At 50.0% G+C, this 23830-nt stretch overlaps 2 protein-coding genes across 7 annotated transcripts; both read right to left on the reverse strand.

Annotated features, from left to right (window-relative positions):
• Window positions 1–552: 552 nt before the first annotated feature.
• Window positions 553–14550, reverse strand: ldb3a (LIM domain binding 3a). Of its 6 annotated transcripts, none has more exons than XM_076046158.1 (13): window positions 14233–14550; window positions 11023–11174; window positions 10813–10888; window positions 9673–9692; window positions 8849–8986; window positions 7546–7703; window positions 7312–7384; window positions 4947–5209; window positions 3797–4181; window positions 3196–3376; window positions 2542–2662; window positions 2340–2455; window positions 553–2007 (listed from the first exon to the last, which is right to left on the reverse strand). In XM_076046158.1, exons 1-13 carry the CDS (start codon window positions 14326–14328, stop codon window positions 1918–1920), a joined length of 1869 nt encoding a protein of 622 aa, XP_075902273.1. In that variant the 5' UTR covers window positions 14329–14550; the 3' UTR covers window positions 553–1917. The 6 variants fall into 6 exon arrangements, with proteins under 6 accessions (XP_075902273.1, XP_075902272.1, XP_075902270.1 ...); XM_076046157.1 differs by having other exon boundaries at window positions 9673–9695; XM_076046155.1 differs by lacking the exon at window positions 9673–9692 and having other exon boundaries at window positions 8849–9009; window positions 14233–14549.
• A 2794-nt stretch (window positions 14551–17344) lies between these two features.
• opn4a (opsin 4a (melanopsin)) lies at window positions 17345–23231 on the reverse strand. The gene is made up of 10 exons (XM_076046202.1): window positions 23094–23231; window positions 22020–22153; window positions 21614–21817; window positions 21108–21279; window positions 20616–20780; window positions 20327–20434; window positions 19783–19978; window positions 19492–19650; window positions 19114–19173; window positions 17345–18691 (listed from the first exon to the last, which is right to left on the reverse strand). Exons 1-10 carry the CDS (start codon window positions 23228–23230, stop codon window positions 18536–18538), a joined length of 1491 nt encoding a protein of 496 aa, XP_075902317.1. The 5' UTR covers window position 23231; the 3' UTR covers window positions 17345–18535.
• Window positions 23232–23830: the final 599 nt, after the last annotated feature.

The raw sequence follows: 23830 nt of genomic DNA on the forward strand, positions 1-23830 counted from the left end.
ATGAAGTTCAATAACTACCAGATACTCAAAGTTGAGGTTATCCTGAAATAATGGGCTGAAACATTGACTCATTGCATTTTTTGGTTTACAATTCTACATCCATAAAATGAAAATATGTCCAGGCGGCCTTTGTATAATTTGTGTCATAAGAGGGTTTAACTAACTCAATGAAGTGAAGTTAGTAAAGTTGTTGTTTTTGCTGTCCACCAACACGACAGAGTGAGAGCTCTGTCATCTCGTCTAATCTCTGTGATTTCAATCTTGGCCTTCGGGAGAGCGACCCATTCGCCCCCTGCTGACGGGACATGAATATGGGGCTCTCCGACCTTTTTTTTTTTTTTTTTTTTTTTTCAAATTTCAGAACTGAAGAAGTCGTTCGAGTGAAAGGCGAAGCGGTCTTCAAGATCGCCTTCAAGAAATCCATTTACTTTCCATTAACCTTCATAGACATACGACACCATCATTGTTATAATTACAAATGCATGTGTGTGTGTGTGTGTGTGTGTGTGTGTTTATTTGTGTGACTTTCCAAAATTTTTCAACGACAGGCACTCTTCAGCAATGTCAACTTTATTCATTTATGCGGCACAGACATCCGTGGCTACGCGCTAAAAACCTCTTCAACAAACACGGAGGGGCGGGGGCCGTCGCGGCCAGTACGCCACTCGTGATCACGTGATCGCACGGTCACCTGTGACGACTGCGACGTCGCAACCCCTCTACATGCGGTGGCACACAGTGACCAAGAAAAAAACAAACAAACAAACAACCTTCTGTGTGCACACATTCACTCTCTGAAACACACAACGGTAGAAAATACACAATGAGATGAGAAGTGGCGGCTTGAAAACACTTCCGGGATTAAAAGTGGAAACACTCCTGACACACGCACACAAAGGCATCCTCACTTCCTGTGATACACTTTCAAAGTACACAACGTTTCAGAATCACGTGTGTCTCTCTGCAAGGGTTAATTCACGGGCTGTTATCCAATAGACGGCGGCAGCGACACCTTGATCGCCCCGTCCGCCCCCTGGTGGCCAGATGCTGAACAACAGCTCAGCAGATGGGGCAAAAATAAAAAAAAGAATTAAAAAAATAAAAAATAAAAAAAGCCAAAATTTCACATGAACAGCAACAACAAAAGTGTCCAGATGTGGTTTCCTGTCATTTTATGTGCCTGACGCCTTTTGGAGTTTTTCCATCAAAGTGGACAAACACATTGATGTGGGCGCTGTGAGGACCCGTGCCAACGTGAACAGGAACTTTCGTGAGTTGTTTTTTTTAACTACAACATTTATTTATTTTTTAAATAAATGTGAATAAACACCTGAACAGCGACAGAATAAATAAATGTGAGGTGTGGAAGAATTTGGAGGATGAAAAAAGAAACAAAGCCGGTGATTCCAAAGAGCAACAAACAGCAGTGACCTTATGACCTGTGGACGCCTGGTGATCATGTGACCCACATAGCACCACCTGAGCAATAGGATGATGCTCTTTAGTCTGACTGCTCAGGTCACATGATCAGGTCAAAGAGCCGGGACAGAGTGAGACTGAGCGGCAGGTGTGTGTGTGTTTGTGTGTGATTGTGTGCGTGTGTGTCCTCAATCATCTGAAATGTTAGTAAATAAATCATGTGCCTGCAGCGTTAACATGTATTCAGTCATTAACATCTAACTGTGAGATAGTTACTGTGTTTGGTGATCCAGGCCTCCACCAGGTGGAAGCACAGAGTCACACTGAACAAATAGGAAGTTAAAAAAAAACCCAACATGAGTGGTCAGGTGGCAGCAGCAGCACCAGTTGCTTCTTCTTCTTCTTCTTCTTCTTTTTCTTCTTCTTCTGATTCACGCGCAAACAAAGAGAAGTGTGAAACCAAAGTGGGCGGAGCTTCCGCATGGCGGCAGCGGCGAGCTACACGTTGATGGCGTGAGCGTGTTTCTTGCACAGAGGTTTGTCCTTCTTGGAGTAGAAGGGCTGGCCCTCCAGGTTGATGTGGCACACCTGGGATCACACACACACACACACACACACACACAACAATGGTTAACACATTCCTAAACAGTCCTAAACCTCAATATTTCAGTACAAGCGAAATAAAACACTTATTTATGAAAACATATTTTTATAAACACTTATTTAGATATGTAAATGATTGGTATATATATATATATATATATATATATATATATATATACACATATGTATGATTTATGTTTGAAATCACTCTATGCACTCTTTATATTAATTCTTCTCTCTTTGCTGCTGTAACTATGCAAGTTTCCCCACTGTGGAATAAATAAAGGCATTCTTCCTCATCCTCTTCTTCTTCTTACCGCGCAGACGAAGCAGGTGTCGTGCCAGGTGTGGCCCAGCGCCTCAATGAACTTGTCTCCAGCCTCCACCGGGAAGTCGCAGCCGTGACACTTGGTACTGAACAGGGCCACGTAATCTGATGGACAGACATTGAGAGGTTACAGTCCGTTTGACCTCTGACCCCGGAGGTCAGCGAGGGCCGGGCAACATCCTCCCACTTACCTTTCTCGCAGTACGGCTCTCCGTCCTCCATGTGGAAGAGGCTGTTGCCAAACGGCTTCCCGCAGGCGGCGCACACAAAGCAGGTGGTGTGCCACGTCTGGCGCAGAGCGTGCATCACTTCCTGTCTCACGCACATCACACATCACACAACACACACAGTGGGAGTGAGAATAAAGTCGACACACCTGCGGGCAACAGCTGATCGTCTGTAGTGAACAGGTAGACAGCAAAGGTGTGTACAGGTGTGTTCGTATGCAGATGTATTTACAGGTGTGTAAATGAGGTGTAGAGGTTTATTTACAGGTGTATACCGGGTGTAGAGGTGTAGAGGTGTGGACAGGTGTGCACAGGTTTACAGTATTTACAGGTGTGTACCAGGTATAGAGCTGTGTACAGGTGTGTACAGGTGTGCACAGGTTTGTAGAGGTGTGTTTAGGTGTGTAACAAGGTGTAGAGGTGTGTTCAGTTGTGTACAGGTATATACAGGTGTATTTAAAGGTGTGTTCAGGTGTGAATATGTGTGTACAGATGTATTTACGGGTATGTAATGGGTGTAGAGGTGTGTAGAGGTGTAATTCCAGTTGTGTAACAGGGTGTAGCGGTGTGTACAGGTGGGATCAGGTGTGATAAGGTGTGTCCAGGTGCACTCCTCACCCCCATGACCTTGGAGTTGCAGCGGGCACAAGTGGGGGCGAAGAACTCCTCATAGCAGTTCTCGCAGTAGACACTGTTCTGCTCCTCCACGAAGCTAATGTCAGCCAATGAGGTGTGGCAGTAGTGGCAGTTGAACTCCTCCGGGTGCCACGAGCGGCCCAGAGCCACCAGGAAGGGACCCCTGGGGAGCAGGAGGTCAGGGGTCAGGGTAAGGGTCAGGCTCAGGCTCAGGGTTAAGGTCAGGATGAGAATCAGGGTCAGGGTGAGGATTGGGGTCTGGGTCAGGGTCGAACTCGGGGTAAAGGATCAGGGTCAGGGTGAGGATTGGGGTCAGGCTCAGGGTCAGACTCAGGGTTAAGGTCAGGATGAGAATCAGGGTCAGGGTGAGGGTCAGGGCCCCGGTCAGGGTGAGGGATCGCGGTCAGGGTCGTGGTCTGGGTCAAGGTCAGGGTGAGGGTCTGTGTTGGGGTCAGGCAGAGGATCAGGGTCAGCGTGAGGGTGAGGGTTAGGTTCAGGGTCAGGAGTCAGGGATCAGTATCAGGGTTAGGGCAAGGGCTAGGGTCAGGGATCAGGGTCAGGGGTGAGGGGTCGTGGGACTCACCTGATGACACTGTTGCAGGCTCCACACAGTGGCGTGCGGCTGCTGGCCGCGAACCTCTCTGCCCTCTGGGCCACGCCCCTCGCCACTGGGGAGAAGGGGGTCATGGGGGCGGGGCTGGGTGCTGGAGGGGCGGCGGGGGAGGGGTTGGGGACGTACATGGGCGGAGGGGGTGCAGCCTGGGGCAGCGGCACCACCTTGGAACTGGTGGTGGTGGTCTTGCCGGGGTCAAACTTGCCCGCAAAGTTGGGGTCAGCCACCCAGGGGGGTCGGTTGGAGGGGGAGGGGGCAGATGGGGGCGGGGCTGCTGCTGGAGGACGGGGCTGAGGCATTGCAGGAGCCGGAGCCGGTGCAGGTGCAGGTGCAGGTGCAGGACCAGGGACCGGAGCTAAAGAGATGAGGTGGAGAGCAGAGGTCGTGCTAGACTTTGTTGTTCCCGGTCATTTTGAACGATTGCAAATCTTTCATCATGATCCATGAACACCTGTCACTTATACTCAACAATTAACAAGATGGATATATTCTGTGATACATTCTGGGAAACTTTCACGTAAACCTTAGCTAAATCTAGTATATCCTAATCATGATAAGGATGGTGAAATCTTTCACTAGCGCAGAACTCCCACATGAACATAGGCTTTTCTATGATCTCAAGTATTTCGTGATGTTATACGTCGACGAAGTCACTCTAAGATTGAGTTTTAATTGCACCGTTTCACACCTTCTTCCTGGTCCCCATGGATTTGAATCATGTGCCTGCTAGCGCATCATCGAAATGGGCTTTTTAAAGAAACTTCTGACGCTCATCTGGCCGGAATGTTTTCTTCTGAGTGAAGCCACCGAGGTCGTGCATCAACTGTGTTCTCTTGTGTTCTGCTCTGCTCTGTGTTTATTTGATGTTAATGGTGTTGGTGACCGTTGTCCAGTGAAGGCAACACGCTTGTGATTGGCTGAGGTCAGGTGTGGGTGTGTGAGAGTGCGGAAGTGAGAGGGAGCGCCGCTGATGCAGAGAAGCTATCTTGACTTCTGTCTGTCGGAAGGGAACGTTATATTATGCTTATTGCCACCAAGTGGTCAAGGGGGTGAATTGCAACCTGTCAAAATGACAGACGGCCTCAGATTTTTTTCAACATATTCGGTTAGCGGTTCTCACCTGGCTGGGAGGGGTAGATACAGGCGGTGCTGACCACCTTGGGTGGGGCGGAGCCGACCGGGATCTGGATGGAGCTCTGCTGCGTGGGTGGGAACTGTTGCATGGGTGGGGCCTGCTGGAACTGTTGCATGGGCGGGGCCTGCTGGAACTGTTGCATGGGTGGGGCCTGCTGGTACTGTTGCATGGGCGGGGCCTGCTGGTACTGCTGCGGGACTGGCTGGTAGTACTGGGGAGGCGGGGCTTGTGGCGGGGGGGCGAAGTGGCTGCGGAAGAAGAAGAGGAAGCAGGTTTCACTCCCAGCTGGTGAACTTTCAACTAGAGCAAGCATGGGCAAACTATGGCCCGCGGGCCATATGCGGCCAATTAAGCTTTTTAATCTGGCCTTGAACTTGAAGAAATGATATAAATAGAGTTAAAGTTTGTCCACCCCTGAACCAGTGTTAGTGAGGTTAACCAGAGTGCCACCGTGTGGCCACCGGCGGTTAGTGCAGAAGTTAGATGAGTCAAGGGTTTGAATCCTTTGAATCCGGAGTCAGGATCCAGTATGGAGTGACATCACCATCCCGTACTAAAGCCTGGACTCAACTTCCTGTTTGTGGGAGGGGTTAAAATGGCTGCTGGGCGGTGGCAGAGCCAACAGGAAGCTGCTCATGGTCCACTTCCTGTGGATACCTGTGGAGGGCAGCCTTGTGCTGGAGGCCGTAGCCAGAGGCCGAGAGTCGCTTCAGGCTGTAGAGACACAACAACAGCAGGCCACATGACCAGCTGGGCAGCGCAGCGGTGCCCCCTGCTGGCCGCTGGTGCTATTGCATATTGAGGTTTCCATGACGACAGACTCAAGGAACCGAGCACAGAGAGAAAAATCTGAAACTGGCCTCTGGAAGAGGCGGAGACCAAACATCGAGAAGCTCACAACAAACAAATATTACACAATCACACCTACAGGGGGGAGGAGGGACAAAAATAAGATGATAAAATAAATATTTAATATTTTTTATTTATTTACTTTATGTCTTTTATGTTTAATGAGTCATGAAGTCAATGGTCCTTTTTCTTAACATGAGATTTAAAGTTAAAGCCAAAGCCTGTAGGCTGCCCCCTGGTGGCCGGCTGCAGTTAGTGGTTGGAACACAGTTGTGAGCTTTTGGCGGCTAACTGCGCCTGACGAGCTGGTGAGTGAGCTGAGCGCCACCCGTGGCTGAATAACATGGATTACCTGCTGGGGGTGGGGCCGGATGAAATAGGTTCGGAGTCACCGGGCAGCATGGTGGGCAGAGCAGCGGGCGGAGCAGTGGGGGCGGAGCCAGCAGCCAGCTCGGCACAGCTGCAGCAGCGCAGAGGAGTTAGAGGCAGTAAGAGAGGTGATGTGAGCAGGTGGGACACACACACGCGCACACACGCACACACACACACACACACACACACACACACACTCCAATGAAGGGGGCAGTTAAGGAGCTGCAGCGTTATTAGTGCTGTGTTTGCTGAGGCTGCTGCTGTGTGTGTGTGTGTTGTAGTGCAACTTGTGTAAATTAAAACCATGTTTTGTGTGTTGTGTGCTTCCTGTCTGAGACAGAGTTGCGGGGGAAAAAAACTCATAGTCCTGGAAAAGGAGGAAAAAACCCTGAACATTCTGCTGCCAGTGATTCACTGCAGGTCACGCACACGCACACACACACACACACACACACACACACACACACACACACACACACACACACACACGTGCACACACACACACGTGCACACACACACACCGATCGATGCAGCCTAATGGAGGGATGATTAAATAAGTGCACAGAGAGCTTCATCCATCACACAGAGTGGAGGAGGGACAGTCACACACACACACACACACACACACACACACACACACACACACACCCACACACACACACACCCACACACACACACACACAACCACATATTATTATTATCATCGTCCCACTGCTCCAGAAGGAGGCTGGTCTGTCCTCCAGCGCCCCCAACTGGTGAGAGTCATCATGTATTTTCACAATAACAACGAGAGTCAATGTGTGTCCTGCGTGTCCAGGCGTTGCAGAGGATCTGGTCCATGGTCTCCTACATCCCTGTTCTTCTTGATCGTCCTCCAGCTCTCTCTCTCTCTCTCTCTCTCTCTCTCTCTCTCTCTCTCTCACTGGTCTTACTGGTGTCTCCATCTCTAGATGGCCTGAGCTCAGACCGCTGGGTGGGGTGGGGTGGGTGGAGGTGGGGGTGGTGGGGTGGTGTAGGGTGGAGTGGGCTTTTGTGTGCACAGGTGAGGAGCCAGTGAGGGGATGGGGCTGGAGGAGAGGTTCGGGGGGCCTTCAGCAGCTCCAGGGGGGGCGGAGCTTCTGATGCCTACCTGCTCCGTCTCAGCACCTCTTCCTCCTCCTCCTCCTCCTCCACCTCCTCCTCCCGCAGCTGCTCTTCTGGACCTGGAAGGGACAGGAAAGGCAGCAGGAAGTCAGTCACCTCCATCACACCCCTTCTAGGTCTTTTTGCTGACCTTAGGGTGTTAGCATGCTAAGCAAACAAGAAGAAGGGTCTATAGTTTCATCAGGTTGAAACCAGCTGAGGACCAGCAACTGGGTCTTACCGGTCTCGGTTCCAGTCACGTGGGCCAGGACCCGGAACGTCTTGGACTGCATGTTGACGCTGCGTCGCCCCCTATCGGCCAGTTCCGCTTCCCTGTCGGCGTTCTGGACAGCCTGATAGACGGGGGAGGAGCTGTCTGCCTCTCTAACTGGGACAGTACTGCAACCACACACAGGGGGGCGCCAGCCGCAGCAGAACAAGTTGAACACCGAGGGTGAAATCTGACGTTTCTACTGGTTGAGCAGCAGGAAGTGGGCATGGTCAGAGGTGAGGAGGTGCGGTTTGGTTGAGGTGAGAGGAGAGCGGCCAGAAGAAGGAGGAAGTTCAGAACATTCAGCTGGACCGGTTCAACCCAGTGGTCACACACACTGGTCTGGTTGTGTGTGATTGGTGGTCACATGACACCTGCCGGAGGCCAATCAGTGTGTGTGTGTGGAGTGGATGAGGAGACTGTTTGGTGTACACAGACCATAACTGAACAAACGCACGCTCGTACGCACGCACGTATGCACACACACGCACGCGCACACACACACACACACACACACACACACACACACACACACACACACACACACACACACAGAACCTGCAGTGCTCCCTCCTGGCATAACCAAACCTCACTCAGCCCAACTAGTAGCTCAACACAGGAAGTGAAGAAAGGACCAACATTTATCTGATCACATGACACAAGGAGTCACATGACACACATGCCCCAAGATTCCAAGATGGCTCCCATTCATTCACAAATTGCTCCCCAGCGCAGACGCCAAAAAAGTGTTTGACTCTTGCATTAATGGGCCCATAGAGCATGTGCAGTAGTGTCACTTCCTATCATGTCTCTGTAATTCACATGATCTATTTGGCCAATCAGAACTATCCTTGTGAACGTCACTTGCAGACACGTTTTCTGGTCTTTATCGACTTAACTGAAAAATCTGCAATAGAAAGATTTGCTATGAATCGTGTTTCAGGTCACAGTCGTCCTGTCAGCCGTTTTAAAGACGTTCATTTTTGTATCGCAGTCTATGGGAAAAATGCTCTTTGGGTCATTGGATTTCTTGGCTGCAGTACCTCGAGTGGCCACTGGGGAAAGATTGGCGTGCCGCCATATTGCCAGTCCGGTATCCAGTTCTTATAACACATCCATGGAGTCACATGACAATCACTGACATGACAAGGAGTCACATGACACAGAGTCACATGATGGCTTGGCGGGAAGACAAGTATGGAGGTGGGTAGAGGGGGGACAGGGAGAAAGGGGGAGGGATTTAGGGCAGAGCTGATCAGTGGGCAGAGCCTACCCGGCCTCCGGCCCCTTCCCCTGCGTCTGTCCTGCGATGACGTCCATGATGGCGTCCTGCGAGTACATGCTGATGGGCGTGTTGTACTGGGCGTGGATGATGGTGGCTTTACCGCCGGGGCCCTTCACCTCGATTGGCCTGTGGGGTAGAGGGGGCGAAGTCTAGGGCAGCCGGACCAATGGATGGGCTCAGACTCACTCACAAAGGCTCCGCCTCCACAGCGATCCAGGAAGCATGCACAGCCAATCAGAGCTGAGGTCGAGCAAACGTGCAAACATGCTGACAAGTACGGCTAGCGCTGATAAACATTGGCTTACATTATGAACATTGGTCTTCATTATGTAAGCATGCTGCTGTCACAGCATACTTCCACTATTAGCATGCTATTAGCTAACAGCTAACAGCTATCATCTAACACTGCTAGCTAGCAGTGAACGTCATTATCCATTTAATGTCTCAATGTCAATAATAGTCTGAAACAAAGAAGATTTTTGTAATGACAAATATGCTAACAGCAACAATGTCACAACAGCAGCGGTAAACAATTAAACTAGAACAAACCAGATCAAACCAAATCAAACCAGATCAAACCAGAATAAACCAACTCGAACCAGATCAAGCCAGAACAAACCAGATCTAGTCAGATCAAACCAGAACCAAGCGGAATAAACCAGATCAAACCAGAACAAACCCGATCTAACCAGATCAAACCAGAACAAAACAGAACAAAACGGATCAAACCAGAACAAAACAGATCAAACCAGACCATGCCTTCAGGGAACCAAATGACAGAGAGAACACAGAACAGAGAAGGAGGTACTGACTTTGGAGGTGCGCTGTAGACCTGCTGTCCAACCGCCATCCCAGAGATGAACACCAGGGAGAGACAGAGAACAGGAACCGTTACAGTAGAGGTCACCATGAACTAACCAGTGGGAGAATCCAGGAACTCAACAAAGAGGCCATGAGGAGTGTGAGTGTGTGTGTGTGTGTGTGTGTGTGTGTGTGTGTGTGTTAATCTGTTCCTTCAGATAATTTCATGTTTTTCGTCGCTGAATGTTCTGACAGGCTCCTTCTTCTGCTCAGATGTGATGGGGGCCGAAGTCTCAGTTGACCATGACAGGAAGTGGACCAGCAGAGGGGGCGGGGAACCAAAGACAGCTCTGGTGATAGACTGGCGCTGAAGAATTAGCATTCAATTGTTTTAGACTGTCCGGTAGACTGCTGTCTGATGGCAACACTGCCCTCCGGTGGAGATGTAGAAACAAATTTGATTGGCTGACTCTGAGGTCTCCTACAAACTAACACTATGACTACAAACTACAGCGGACAGGTCTGATTAAACTGGTTTTTAGCTCCATCCAAAGCCGATTGGTTGATGCTGTTTTAGCTCTGCCCCCCCCCCCCCCCCCCCCCGCTGCGCCTCCTTCCAGCTGGCCGCTACCTACCCCCCCGCCTGTAGGAGCGCCATCTCCCTCAGGGTCTCCTCTGAGTACAGGCTGATGGGCGAGTTATACTGCTTCCTCTGAGCCGGGCTCACCGCTGCCTCTGCAGGCCTGGAGGGGTCGCTGCAGGCCGACAGGCGGCCATTGACCTGGACTGACTCAGGCTTCCGATGGGGGATGGGGCGGGGCAGGTGGGGAAGATGGGGGGCGGGGCGGAAAATGATATTTGTCTTTAGGATGTAAAAACACATTCAAAGTCCAGTACGTCTGCCTACAACCACAAGGGGGAGCCAACTCTCTGTGTGAAACCAACACGCTTCAGTGTCAGGAGCTGGTGAATGTGTGTGTGTGTGTGTGTGTGTGTGTGTGTGTGTGTGTGTGTGTGTGTGTGTTCACTGAGCCGTTAAATCTGAGATATTGTATAAACGGAATTATTTTCTGTGTCATTTTTCAGAGCCATTTTAGACCCATGACTGAGACTGCAATGCATTGTGGGTGAAAAAAAAAAAAAAAAAGCACCTGCGTTTGGTGAGGCATCATGGGAATCGTGCCGGCGTCCATTCTGGGCGTCATCATGGGGATGGGACGCTTGGACCTGCAAGAGAGGGAGAAGTAACGGTAATAACACAATGGACAGGAAAGGAGACAACAGCACCAGCAATAGCGTTAGCGTTAGCGTTAGCACTTTGCTTCTTCCTCTCGCCCCCCCCCCTCTGCCCCAGATCTTACTTGCTCATGGTGAGGGCCAGGTTGTAGGTGGCGCTCTTGATCTTGTTCTGGGCCTCCAAGTGGGTCATGCCATCGGTGCCGACGCCGTCGATGGCCACGATGATGTCACCCTGCACCAGGTTGGCCTGCGCTGCCTTGCTGCCCGGAGAGATCTGCATCAGGGGTCCCACCAGAGAGAGGTCCGTCAGACCACACACGGGCAAACTACGGGCCAGGGTCCCATACACGGCCCATTAAGCTGCTGAACTTGAAGAAATGATATTGATAGTCAGTAAGTCATAAAATAGCTGTAGCTCATCCTTTTGTGTGTGTGTGTGTGTTTTAAGAGTCCGGCTCCGGCCCCTCTGTCAAATGTTAGAACCCATCGAGGTTCCACCAGTCAAACAGTTTTCCCACCTCTGTGTTAGACTGATGGAGTGTCACCGGGTCAGCAGGTCACATCCCGATAGAACATTGTTCAGATATTTAATCAAGAGAGAATTTCCAGGAAAAAACAAACATCAATCAATCAATCAGTATCTGGTTTAATCCAGTCTGATAATCCAGATTAGCAGCGGCTGGTGGAACCGGAGGTGTGCTGTGGACTTGGTGACCCAGCAGTAAATCACATGGGGGGGGGGTGCAGAATCATCTCCACAATGAGGCCTTCACATTGAAAAAAGAGCAGTTGATACAGATGTCTTCTCACACACGCTAATGTCCTGAACTCTGGCTGTTTAGCATTAGCATTAGCATTAGCCTCAAGGGTTTTTTTTTGTTCGTACAGAACCGAGGCTCTGAGGCGGTGATGTCAAAGTCAGTGTCATCATCATCATCATCATCATCATCATCATAGTTATCATCATCATCATCATAATCGTCATCCTCCTCATCTTTATTATCATCTTCACCTTCATCATCTTCATCATCATCATCATCATCTTCATCATCATCATCATCATTATCATGATGTTCATCTTCATCTTCATCTTCTTCATCATCGTTGTCGGACAGGAAAGTTCCTCCGAGACTCATGAATGACATCACTGCCTGTCCACAAATTTGTTTGTTTTTGCTGCAACAATCAGGTGCTGCGTGTCCTACTTTCACTGTGACCCACAAACACCACACACACACACACACACACACACACACACACACACACACACACACACACACACACACACACACACACACACACACACACACACACACACACACACACACACAACCTTTGTGTTCACCAGTGTACCCCCCTCCACTCCCATTCATGGATTAATAGGCAGATTTGCGGCAGCGCTGCAGGGATTAGAACTCGCCATCACCAGTCTGCTGCTCAGGTGCTGCAGGAACCTCAACGACCTGGGACACCAGCAGGACTTTACTCGTGCAGCAGGGGGCGCTGGAGCTCGTCCTGGCGGGCCAAACCCCCAGCAATGTCCCCACTCCTAGAGGTCAACAGACTGAAGCTTTTGGAACATTCTGAACTTTGAAGGCTGCTGCTGATGTTTGGTCCATAAACTACAGTCACCTACAGTCAAGACAATCCAGCAGAGTATCGGGAGGCGACAGGCCTGAAACACACACCAGTGTGTGTGTGTGTGTGTGTGGGTGTGTGTGTATGTGTGTGTGTGTGTGTGTGTGTGTGTGTGTGTGTGTCCTTCTGCAGCTAAAAACAGCCTCCCGCCTGTCAACAGCTGCAGCAGTGAGCTGCAACACTGCAGGGAGTCATGTCAGCAGGAGGCGGAGGAGCTTCTGGGCGAGGGGGTGGGGCGTCAGAAGGAAAGTGGAGCTTCAGGAGGAGTGGGTGGAGCTTCAGGAGGAGCTTCAGTAGGAGAGTGGGACTTCAGGAGGTGGCGGAGGAGTTTTCAGGAGGAGGGTGGGGCTTAAGGAGGTGGGCGAGGAGGTCCGGGAGGAAGAGGTGGTGGTCCGACGTGTCCTGATGAACTACTTCCTGCTTCTCTGTGGAGACGTCAGTCGGAAGTTGGAGATCCAGAAGATCCAGAAGAGCAAATGGTGGAGAACACGTGATCAAAGACCATGTGGTCGCTGTCGCTGCTGAGCAGGAGAAGAAAGCAGGAGACTCATCTCTATCTTCCTCCATCCAGCCGTGTGATTAGTTCCTCAGGCAGAGGCTTCTCAGAATGACGGGCTGAGGATCCAATTGGAGCAGGAGACACTGCTGGACTTCCTGCTTGGGTTCGGCCGCTTCCTGTCGACAACTGGAGGAAGTGAGGCATCCACCAGGGACTATCTTCAGGAGGAATCGTGGAGGAATCGCCAGCCAGTGCAACAGCAGTTAACGTTGAAAAATCTGCCTGCCCCCTGGTGGCAGGCTGCAGTTTTGCACGTGAGGTCTGACTGAGTTGGTGGACGATATGTTGTTGTTTTTTTTTTTTAAAGAAAGAGAAGAGGCTTCTCAGCGATTCTTCTGATTGGACAGGTGGATGATGCTTCACTTCCTTATACTGAATCCAAAGACTTCTGGCTCCAGATGACATCATCAATACGGCGCCACCCATTGTGAACTACACCTGTTCCAGTGTGTGTGTGTGTGTGTGTGTGTGTGTGTGTGTGTGTGTGTGTATGTGTGTGTGCGTGTGAGCAGCTGCCGACAGGACTCCCAGTGTCCTTTTATAAAAAGTGTGTTTGCTCACAGGCAGAATCACTGAATCAGCGAAAAGCTAATGCTAATGCTAATGCTAATGCGAGCTGCGCTGACAACAGACTCACTGAACCAAAGTCTGTCTGTCTGTCTGTCTGTCGGTCCAGCTGTTTCCCCGTTTTGGCCGAAACTTTATCGGTAAGTTTTGACTTTCGCCTGAAAATGTCAAATGCAATCAAGTGAAGGTCAAAGGTCGCAATCGCGTCTCTGGATAACAAAGAGCGAGCCCAAGAACCAGCGTCCAGCCTCCTTTCGAGGCCTAGGAGCTACCAGAGGGCATGCGGGGGGGCTTAACAGCCTTCCCCGGTGGCCCCTCTGGGGAGCGCCCCCAGCCAAATGTGCTGCCCAGCCATATCTCGATTCCATCTACACACTACAAACACACACAACCACCACAGCGCTGCAACACAACACCCAGTCAGTCAGCACAGTCACTAAAAGAACCTGTAAAGCAGAGAGGCTCAAATGGGAATCAAGCGAGCCGACTTCAGCTGAAGGAAAAACGGAGGGTGGTGGAGCAGCAGCAGGCGGCAGTGGCGGTGGCGGTGGTGGGCGTGGCCTCTTACCCGGGAGATGGTGAGCGGCATGTTGAAGTCCTTCCCGCCCTGCAGCCTGAAGCCCCAGGGCCCGGGGCCCGGCAGCGACACCGAGTAGCTGCTCATTCTTCACTTGTGGATGGAGGAACGCTGGTGATGGCGAGCGGCAGCGTCGAGCGTCCTCTGGAAGCAGAGACAGCGCAGGTGAGCGAAGGGGGCGGAGTCAAGAGACGAGCGGGAAAAAAAAGCAAAGAAAAGAGGGCGAAAGAGCCAGAGAACGCCGAGTGAAAGAGAGAGAGACCCGCTGCCGCTGCCGCTGCCGCTGCTGCTGCTCCTCTCAAGACCCCCAGCACACCCAAGAATAGCCCCGGGAGCACTGGTGCATTGTGGGGGGGCCCGGAGGGGTGAGGTGGGGTGAGGCTGGGAGGGGGAGGTGGGAGGGGCTGGGCTCGGATGGGGGGGTTGGACTTATATGGCGTGAAAGGGGACACCTGGTATGTCAGGCTCGCCGTGATTCACCAGAGTTAATATAGACCCAGCAGATCCTTCTGGAGAGCCTCACACACACATACACACGCACGCATTGCACACACACGCGTGCGCACACACACACACACACACACGGACACACAGGGTTTCCCTCGGACCCAATCAGGAAACATCTTGTTATCTCCCGTCGTCATAAAGACAAATCAACGGTTGCACTTTAAGAGTCTCTTGGTGGAAAGGTCAACGGAGTGCGGGGCCTGACACACACACACACACACACACACACACACACACACGCACACACACACACACACACACACACACACAGGTCACTCAACTTCCTGCCAACAGATGGACGTCAGGATGTCAGAACAGACCACTTTATTTTGGCAGAAGTTGAACAGGTGAGATACACACACACACACACACACACACATACACACACACACACACACGCACGCACACACACACACACACACATTCCCACACACACACACGCACACACATTCCCACACACACTGCTGAGTTGTCACAATGTGTTTCCTTGATGACAGTGTTCTGAACCCAAATTAGATTTGGATATATATGTGTATATGCCAGTGATTTCTGGCCTTTATAATTTGAAAAACCACGAGTGAAAAATCTGCAACAGACAGATTTGCTGTAAAACGGCGTTTCAAGTCGAAATGTTGCCCTGTCAGGCGTTTAGGAGGCCTTTATTTTTGTATTGCGGTCTACGGGGAAAATACTGTTTGGGCCCAATGGGACTGACTGAATGCTGACTGACAGGCTGCTGATTGGTCGACTGTTGATTGGCTGGCTGCTGATTGGCCAGCTGCTCTGAACCCTTCAGCTCAGACTTGCAGACTGACAGGCTGCTGATTGCTGGTTGGCCGGCTGTGAGGCTGCTGATTGGCTGGCTGCTCTGACCCCTCCGGCTCAGACTTACAGGCTGCTGATTGGCTGGCTGCTGATTGGCTGGCTGCTTTGAACCCTTTGACTCAGACTTGCAGGCTGCTGACTGACAGGCTGCTGATTGCTGATTGGACGGCTGACAGGCTGATCTGCCCCAGCCTCTAAAACCAGCCGCTAAGTTTAGCTGCCTTTTGTCCCATGCAGGAATCTCCTCCACGCTGTGGCTCACAGGATGAACCCAATCAATCCTTAACCAGCCTGGTGACCTTTTCACGGCGCCAAAACGGCTGCTTCCCCCCAGCAGGGGGCGCTGTGTTTAGACTGTGGAATATTAGGATAGATTTCAAGCTGGACGCAAATTTATACCTAAACAGAAAAAATAGAATCTGCAGCGGCTGTGATGTGAGTCACTGCAAAACTAGCCAGTGTATGTGTGTATGTGTGTGTGTGTGTGTGTGTTAAGATGACAGTGTATCTCCTTCTAAATTAACTGGCCTCAGGTCAGCTGTGAATACTTTGTCACCTGAAACAGCTTCTTAATTGAGCTGCTTGTTAAGTTAAAGGTCACACCAATGAATAACACACACACACACACACACACACACGATGGATAAAGTGCAACCATATATAATACAGTGATGGATGCAGCACTTTGGTTGGTCTCTCTGGTCGAAGATGTCACATTACATTATCCCAATGTGTATGTATATATATATATATATATATATATATATATATATATACATATATATATATATATATATATATATATATATATATGTATATGTATATATATATGTATATATATATATATATATATATATACATATATATATATATATACATATATATATACATATATATATATACACATATATAATGTGTATATATATACATATATATGTATATATGTATACATATATATACATATATGTGTATATATATATATATATATACATATATATATATATATAGACATACATACATACATACAAATATATATTATATCTCACCAGTGGGGGCGCTGCTGCAGACCACCAGCAGCCCATTGGAAACTCCTCATGACGTCACGGGACACGCACAGGTGTGTGTTCGCCTCACGATCACAGGTGGCCGCAGTGAGTCTCCGCCCGTCGACCTCGCTCTCACTCCACCCCACCCCGCTCCGCCCGGCAGGGCTGCTCCAGGCATTAAACCCAGCGCGCGCGCACACCCTGCAAAGCAAACACACGCACTTCTAACCCGGGATCCAACATGAGCCTGGTGGGCGGAAGCAAGTGAGCCCGCGGGTACCGGAAAGAAGACGGCGGGAACCGACCCTACAGGGTCAGTGTGAGCCGTTACCCGCAGCTCCGTGGACCCGCACCGGGCGGCGGTGACGAGCTGCTACGGTATCCCGAGGACGGAGCGCTCAGTCCGGGCAGCGGGCTGGAGGAGGAGCCGAGGGGACGGCACGGAGGATTTTCATTAGCGCGGCTTTGGTTTTAAAGAGGAACACACACACACACACACACACACACACACACACACACACACACACACGATTTTTTATTTATTTATTTATTTATTTTAATATTTCTTTAATAAAACATATTTCAATTGAACACGAGCTGGTTTTCTTGTTTTAAATATAAATAAATGGTGTTTTTTTTTAAATATATAATCATGTGTATTGGCAGCTGTCGTGTTACTGTGACTGTGTTGCTGTTTGTTTATATGACAGTGAAAGTGACTCGACTGCAGAGCGAATAAAGTTTATTGAAAAAATATAAGAGACACAGAGAGGAATATCAAACTACTGATTTCAATACCAAGTTCAACAAAACAACACACAAACACAAAGCAAACATTTTTATCATGTTACAAAATCCAACAATTGTTTTGTTTTTGTTTTTTTTATCATGACTACCAATCTCTCAAAGAGCCGTTATAGTGACACCCAGAGGCCGCACTGTTGTCAGATGCTTATTCTGACAGCTGATTGGTCGACGTTTCACTTTGACTCCTTTCAAGCAAAACAAGAAACAGAAAATGTCAATGAGCACAAACAGGAAGTACTGAGGTCAAAGGTGGGTGGAGTCAAAGTGCATCCGCAGGCGTCGACGCTTCACACAGCAGACCATCGCTGTGCTCCCAAATACTTAACAAAAGGAGAGGAAACTTCAAAATCGTCACAAAGAAGAAGAACCCAAAAAACACGAGAGACCTTTGACCTTTAGAAAAACAGGAAGAGGAAGTGAAAAATAGTCGGGGGGGGGGGGTGAATAAAAATCACATAAACATGAAGTAAATATACAAAGAGACACAGTGATCACAGGAAGATTCTCCCAGTGCCACTTCCTGTCTGACAGGAAGTCACCTGGACTGGAAAGTAGAGCATAGGTGTCAAACTCTGGCCCGCAGGGCAAATTTGGCCCCGCCGTGTTATTATATTTGGCCCACGAGGGCAAACCAAAACCCACTGCTGGAGCTGCTGGCCTGCACATGGAACTGCTAATACTACAAATCCCAGAATGCTCTGCTGGGTATGGTGGCGCATCAAACATGACGTCAGGACGTTTATTGAAGGGTATTATTATTATGACTTAATTGGTTTATTGGGGTTCATATCAAAAGGTTCACTGTTCAAGTTTGACATTTTGGCCCCATTGTGTGTTTTTAGTTTGACACCGCCGCAGTAAAAGCGACAAGAACACAAGAAGAAACTCCCCCTGGTGGCCGCAACCATCTTGACTGATGTCGTTAAATAAAACAACGGAGACAGGCTGATTTCACACACTGCCGTTTGATTGGTGGGTTCTTTGATCTTAGGCCACTCCCCCCTTGGTCTCATATAGATTGCTGGGAAACACTGTTGTCTTCCTGTCTGCGTGTGGTAGCAGCGCTCTGATTGGCTGTCCGGCTGGTGGGGGGAGGGGAGGTAGGGGCTCTAGCCAGACCCCGCCCTCGTGCTGGAATGGTGGGCCGCCTTGGAGCCTTTTCGTCCAATGGGGAGGAAGGGGCTGGACTCTGAGGTGATGACGATGCTCGGGATCCGGCCCAGACCGCTTCTGGTCACGTGACCCTCGGCGGCGTCGGCGGTGCTCTGCCGGGCGGGAAACGCAGACTCTTAACAGACCAGTTTCACTTTGTAGAGCATAGGTGTGAAACGCTGGCCCATGGGCCAAACTTGGACAGCAGACTAATTATGTTTGGCCTGCGATGCCGATATTAAATGACGGCTAGGGCTGCTGGTACGCACGTATACCACTGAATACTACAAATCCCAGAATGCTCTGCTGATATCTTGGTGCGTCAATCAGGACAGGGTGTTCATTGAAGGATATTATTATCACTTCATTGGTTTAATTAAAGCTAATTGGTAAAGTAAAGCTAATGGGTTAGCAGGCTAACGGGCCAGAAGGTTAGCAGGCTAACCAGCCAACAATGTGTAGGTTAGATTTTGAGCGCTACAAGCTAAATGTTGCTAAACTGCTTTCTTGGATGTGGGGAAGCGTCGGGACTCACAGAGGTGATGCTGCCTCGCTCTCTGGCGCCCCCTGGTGGCATGTCCGTGTCAAAAGACATCTGAGAGACACACAGAACACAAATGAAGATGAGTCCCCCCAAACTGTGTCTCAAGTATCGCTTTGTGTAAAAAAAACAAAAAACAAAACTTCATTGGAAGGATTGATTGACGGTCGAACTGAACAGTGTTGAAGCCGATACATCACATTGACCTTTCACTGTAAAATACAGCAGCACAGAGCAGCACAGAGGGGACGAGATACAGTAGATACCAGATAGATAGATAGATACTAGATAGATAGATGGATAGATAGATAGATGTGATTCGGGGGTCAGTGTGTTTTTTTAATCAAACAGTACTACCCCCCCTTCACTGACCTTCTCAAAGATGCCAGAGTCGTGGTTCCGCATCTTGAAGCTGGACGAGGGTTTGAAGTCAGGCAGCTCTGCTGTGTCCCTGCTGATGTCACATGACACCTGGCGGCTGGCGGGTCTGGAGCCCAGACTGGACAGGTCGGCCTCAGTGTCCGTCATCCCCTGAAACACACACACACACACACACACACACACACACAAAGACACATCAGTCCTCTGGCTCCGCCCCCCACTACCACCACCAGCAGTGGCATCTCAGCTCCAGTGGGGTTGATCTGGTGATTGGCCGCTCACCGATTCGCTGTCGGAGGCGGAGGAGAGGCGGGACTTCCCGCTGGGGTGGTGCCTGAAGTGTCCGCTGAGGTCGGAGGTCTGGCTGGTGACGGTGGAGCGCCGCGTGGACACGAAGCTGCTGCTGGAGGAACGCAGGTCGCGCTGGCGCACGCACAAGAGCACACCCAGGCACGGGATGTACTTGGCCAACGCCAGCCTGGGGCCGAGAGCCATTAGCATTAGCAGTGGGGCTAACAATAACAACTTTCAAAGCAGCTGCTGTCAGCGACAGCTCAGCCTAGCGCAGGCAGGCGTGGGCAAACTGTGGCCCAGGGACCATATGTGGCCCATTAAGCTTTTTAATCCGGCTGGCCGAACTTGAAGAAATTATATTAATAGTAAACATGTAATAAAATAGCTGTATTTATTTATTATGTACTCTATATGTATGTATATTTATTTATGCATTATTTAAAGGGGTGGTTCTAGGTTGTTCTAGGTGGTTCTGGGTGGGTTATGCTAGGCTAGGCTAAATGTCCTCCTGTGTGTGTGTGTGTGTGTTTACCTGTACTTGGGGTGCGTGATGGCGTAGATGATGGGGTTGTGGATGGCTGAGGCCTTGGCGATGACGGCGGGCACAGAGTTCATGTAGGGCGTCAACATGTCAGCGTAGCTGCAGCAGGAAATAGACAGCAAAGTCACTTCCTGTTTGACTACTTACTCTGTTGCTGTAGGATCTGCCGGGGTCATGTGACCTCAATCAACATTAAATCACAGCTGGAGGCATGAAGTGAAGATGTGTGCGTGTGCTGTTGCATGTGTGTGTGTGTGTGTGTGTGTGTGTGTGTGTGTACCCTGCGAAGGCGGTCAGCGCCACGCTGGAGTACGGCGACCATGACACCACATACAGCAGGATGACGATCAGCGCGATCTTGGCCATCTTCCACTCGTTCTGCAGCCGCTGGAAGTTCCGCGAGGAGTCACGACTGTGCACGCTGCCGTGCACCTTCCCCACCGCCCTGTGCACGCACGCACACACACGCACAGACAGTGTGAGAGTAGTTTTCACTTGAATCAAAATGTTCCACACTCAGTGGTTCTCAACTGGTGGAGTCTCACCCAGCATTTGAGAAACGTTGTACAGTATTTTGTACCTATTTTTCCCTCCTGATTATTGACACCGCGCACACACACACACACACACACACACACACACACACACGCTGTTCTTTCACTGCGGTGAAACTGTGCCGTGTTGTCGGCAGTTTCTTTGTAGTTTCACCAATAAATAGATAAATACACAAAATGAATAAAAAGCTAGGTGGTTTTATTGTGACGGGACTGACTGGTTGGTGGAGCGGATGGCCCTGAAGATGAAGACGTAGCAGTAGATGATGACGAGCAGCGGCAGGAAGAAGACAAAGGTGAAGAGCAGCATGGTGTAGGCTCGCACCGACGGCGTGAAGGTCATGTAGTCCCACGTACAGGAAGTCAGAAGGCCCTCGGGGACGTAGGCACCTGGTGGAGGGGACGGTGGGGATGGTGTTTGGGGGGGGCAGGGGGGGTGTCAGTAGCATCCAGGTATGCCTCAAGACACAGCAGCAGGGAGCAGCATCATACAGCAGCTCCACACTGGCCCACTGTGGTCAAACAAGGTACTGCAGGCTCTACCTTCTTCCCATCACTTTTCAACATGAGGTTCATTTCCTGTTCTTTTTGTTTTTGTTTTTTTTTGTTCTTGATCTGTTTCTATCTTATTGTTTTCAACAAGTTCAATAAATTCCATTACCCACAAACCCCTGCACCCCTGAGTTTTGAGTCTGCGTGTGTGTGCTTGTGTGCGTTCCCTCACTCCAGCCAAAGAAGGGTGGGAGGCTCCAGCCCAGTGAGTAGAGCCAGGCCGCCAGCAGCACCAGCAGCGCCCGCCGCCTGGACAACACGCCGATGGAGGTCAGAGGTCGCGTGATGACAAAGTAGCGGTCGACGGCGATCACTGTCAGCGTGATCATGGAGCAGATCCCGAAGAGGGCGCCGCAGAAGGCGTAGATCTCACAACCTGATGGGGGTGGGGCAGAGAGACAGAGAGACATATATATATATATATATATATATATATATATATATACATATTGAAAACAATAAAATAGAATCAAATCATATATATATGTATATATATATATACACATATATATACATATATATGTACATGTATATATATGTATATATGTATATATTTAGGTGATGTCACGGCCTCCTACCTTTCTCCCCAAATATCCACCTCTTGTGCATGCTGGTTGTGAAGAAGATGGGCGACTGGGTGACGCACATCAGCAGGTCGGTGACGGCCAGGTTGATGATGAACATGTTGGCCGGCGTCCGCAGGCTGCGGCTCCTGTGGGCACAAAACCGAGGAGGTGATCCTATTGGTTCCTGTGGTTCACGAACCAGATGTTTACACTTTTTCTTCTTTTTGATTCTTTTTTCTCCCGCCGTGCCTCCCCTGGAGTTCTCCGGCGCCCCCCCGCCCCCAGGGAGGCGCACTGCCTCGCACTATGAAACTGGCTGCGCTGGAGAGGACAGGGAGGGCCGGCCGGAAAAATCACTGAGTGGGCGTGCCCCCCCCCGCGGGGGATAAATTTAGCTCCAGTCAATCGATGGAAAGCGCTGCACCATGGAACCACAACGGATCGATACGAGTCCGACAGGCGGCGGGCGTCACTCCTCAGGTGATCTGCTCGGCATGGGAGGGACCGCCCACTTAAGAAGACACGCCCTCTAACTGTCTGTAGTGGCCATTCGTCCTTGGAATTGATCTTGTCCTTGATATCCAAACTTCACAAATAAAAATCAAATGAATCAAATCAAACGGCCACTAAGGCACCGAGGGAAAAATCAGAACCCTTCTCAGTGCTGCCCCCTACTGCTTGGTAGACCCATATAGATCACATATTGTGCCCGAACTGTAAGACCCCTTAAAAATATAAGAATGAACTCAAATATATAACAAAAATGACAAATACTCCGATACTGTGCCCGCTTCTTCCTGGAGCCTCTCCCAGCTGTCGTAGGGTGACGGCAGGGTGACACCCTGGACAAGTGGCCACCTTATGAGGGCCACATAGAGACAAACAACCATTCGCACTCTCACGTGCAAGACTAGCACACATAAAGGCCCCAGTCCAGGAATCGAACCTACCACCTTCTTGCTGCAAGGCGACGATGCAAACACTGCACTGCCGTGAAGATCTGGCTAGCATTTATTGCGTTTGTGAAAACATTTCCCCTCCCGACTGTGGACTCCCTGCAGCCCTGGAAACGGTTCTGAGTCTGACCTGCAGAAGGCGTATATGACCAGGAAGTTGCCCACGATGCCGGTAATGCCGATGGCGAGGATGACGGAGCCGATGGTGTAGTGGGCGTGGTCAGGCACGTCCACCGTGGGGAAGGGATGCGGGGCCGCCGGCACCATCGCCACCTAGAGGACGACACGGGGACATGGAAAAGCCATGAAAACCCCAAAACAATTCAAATTAGCACCAGCAGAGGAGAAAAAAAAACCCAAACAAAGCAGCAGCGCCCTCTAGAGGCCGCAGAGAGGACCGGCGAGTCCTTTCACGGCCTCCACATGGACTCCTCCCCCGCACACGGCTGAGGAGCTGCTGATCAGCAGCACCGGCGCCCTCTGAGACGCCGTTCTCCCAGTTGCCACGTTAACGGCATAAATTAGCAGCGGCTGCAGCAGTGAGGATGGAATAGAACACTGTGTGTGTGTGTGTGTGTAGATAGGAAGATGGTTTGTGCATGTGTTTATGTAGGTTCATGTATGTATGTATGTATATATTAATGAGGGTATATCCTTTATATTTGGAGAAAGGGGTGAGAGCTAACCAGCTAACTAGCTTATTCCCACTCCTTTTTGAATAAGTCGGTTGTTTTCCTTTATATTCTAATAATTATGCTTCCATCAATTTTCTTTCTAAATCATTTCATGTAAAGGAATTGCTTGATAGCAGCTATGAAGCATTGTCAAATTCGAAATAAAACGTAGTGCAAAAGAAGGAAAATTAAA

The sequence above is a fragment of the Nelusetta ayraudi genome, unplaced genomic scaffold, assembly GCF_046127955.1.
Source record: "Nelusetta ayraudi isolate G7.1 ecotype Tasmania unplaced genomic scaffold, CSIRO-AGI_Nayr_v1 ptg000089l, whole genome shotgun sequence".
In the NCBI taxonomy this organism is placed as follows: domain Eukaryota; kingdom Metazoa; phylum Chordata; class Actinopteri; order Tetraodontiformes; family Monacanthidae; genus Nelusetta; species Nelusetta ayraudi.

Excerpts from the sequence above, each read along its gene's own strand:
- ldb3a (XM_076046157.1), bottom strand. The coding sequence starts at position 14,328 with ATGAGCAGCTACTCGGTGTCGCTGCCGGGCCCCGGGCCCTGGGGCTTC. Across the intron at positions 11,175-14,232 it reads TGCCGCTCACCATCTCCCGG|ATCTCTCCGGGCAGCAAGGC; the intron begins GTAAGAGGCCAC and ends CCCCTGATGCAG. Across the intron at positions 9,696-10,812 it reads TGATGCCTCACCAAACGCAG|CAGGTCTACAGCGCACCTCC; the intron begins GTGCTTTTTTTT and ends GCGGTTGGACAG.
- opn4a (XM_076046202.1), bottom strand. The coding sequence starts at position 23,230 with ATGGTGCCGGCGGCCCCGCATCCCTTCCCCACGGTGGACGTGCCTGAC. Across the intron at positions 20,435-20,615 it reads GCGCTGACCGCCTTCGCAGG|CTACGCTGACATGTTGACGC; the intron begins GTACACACACAC and ends TTCCTGCTGCAG. Across the intron at positions 19,651-19,782 it reads CCGCCTCCGACAGCGAATCG|GGGATGACGGACACTGAGGC; the intron begins GTGAGCGGCCAA and ends TGTGTGTTTCAG.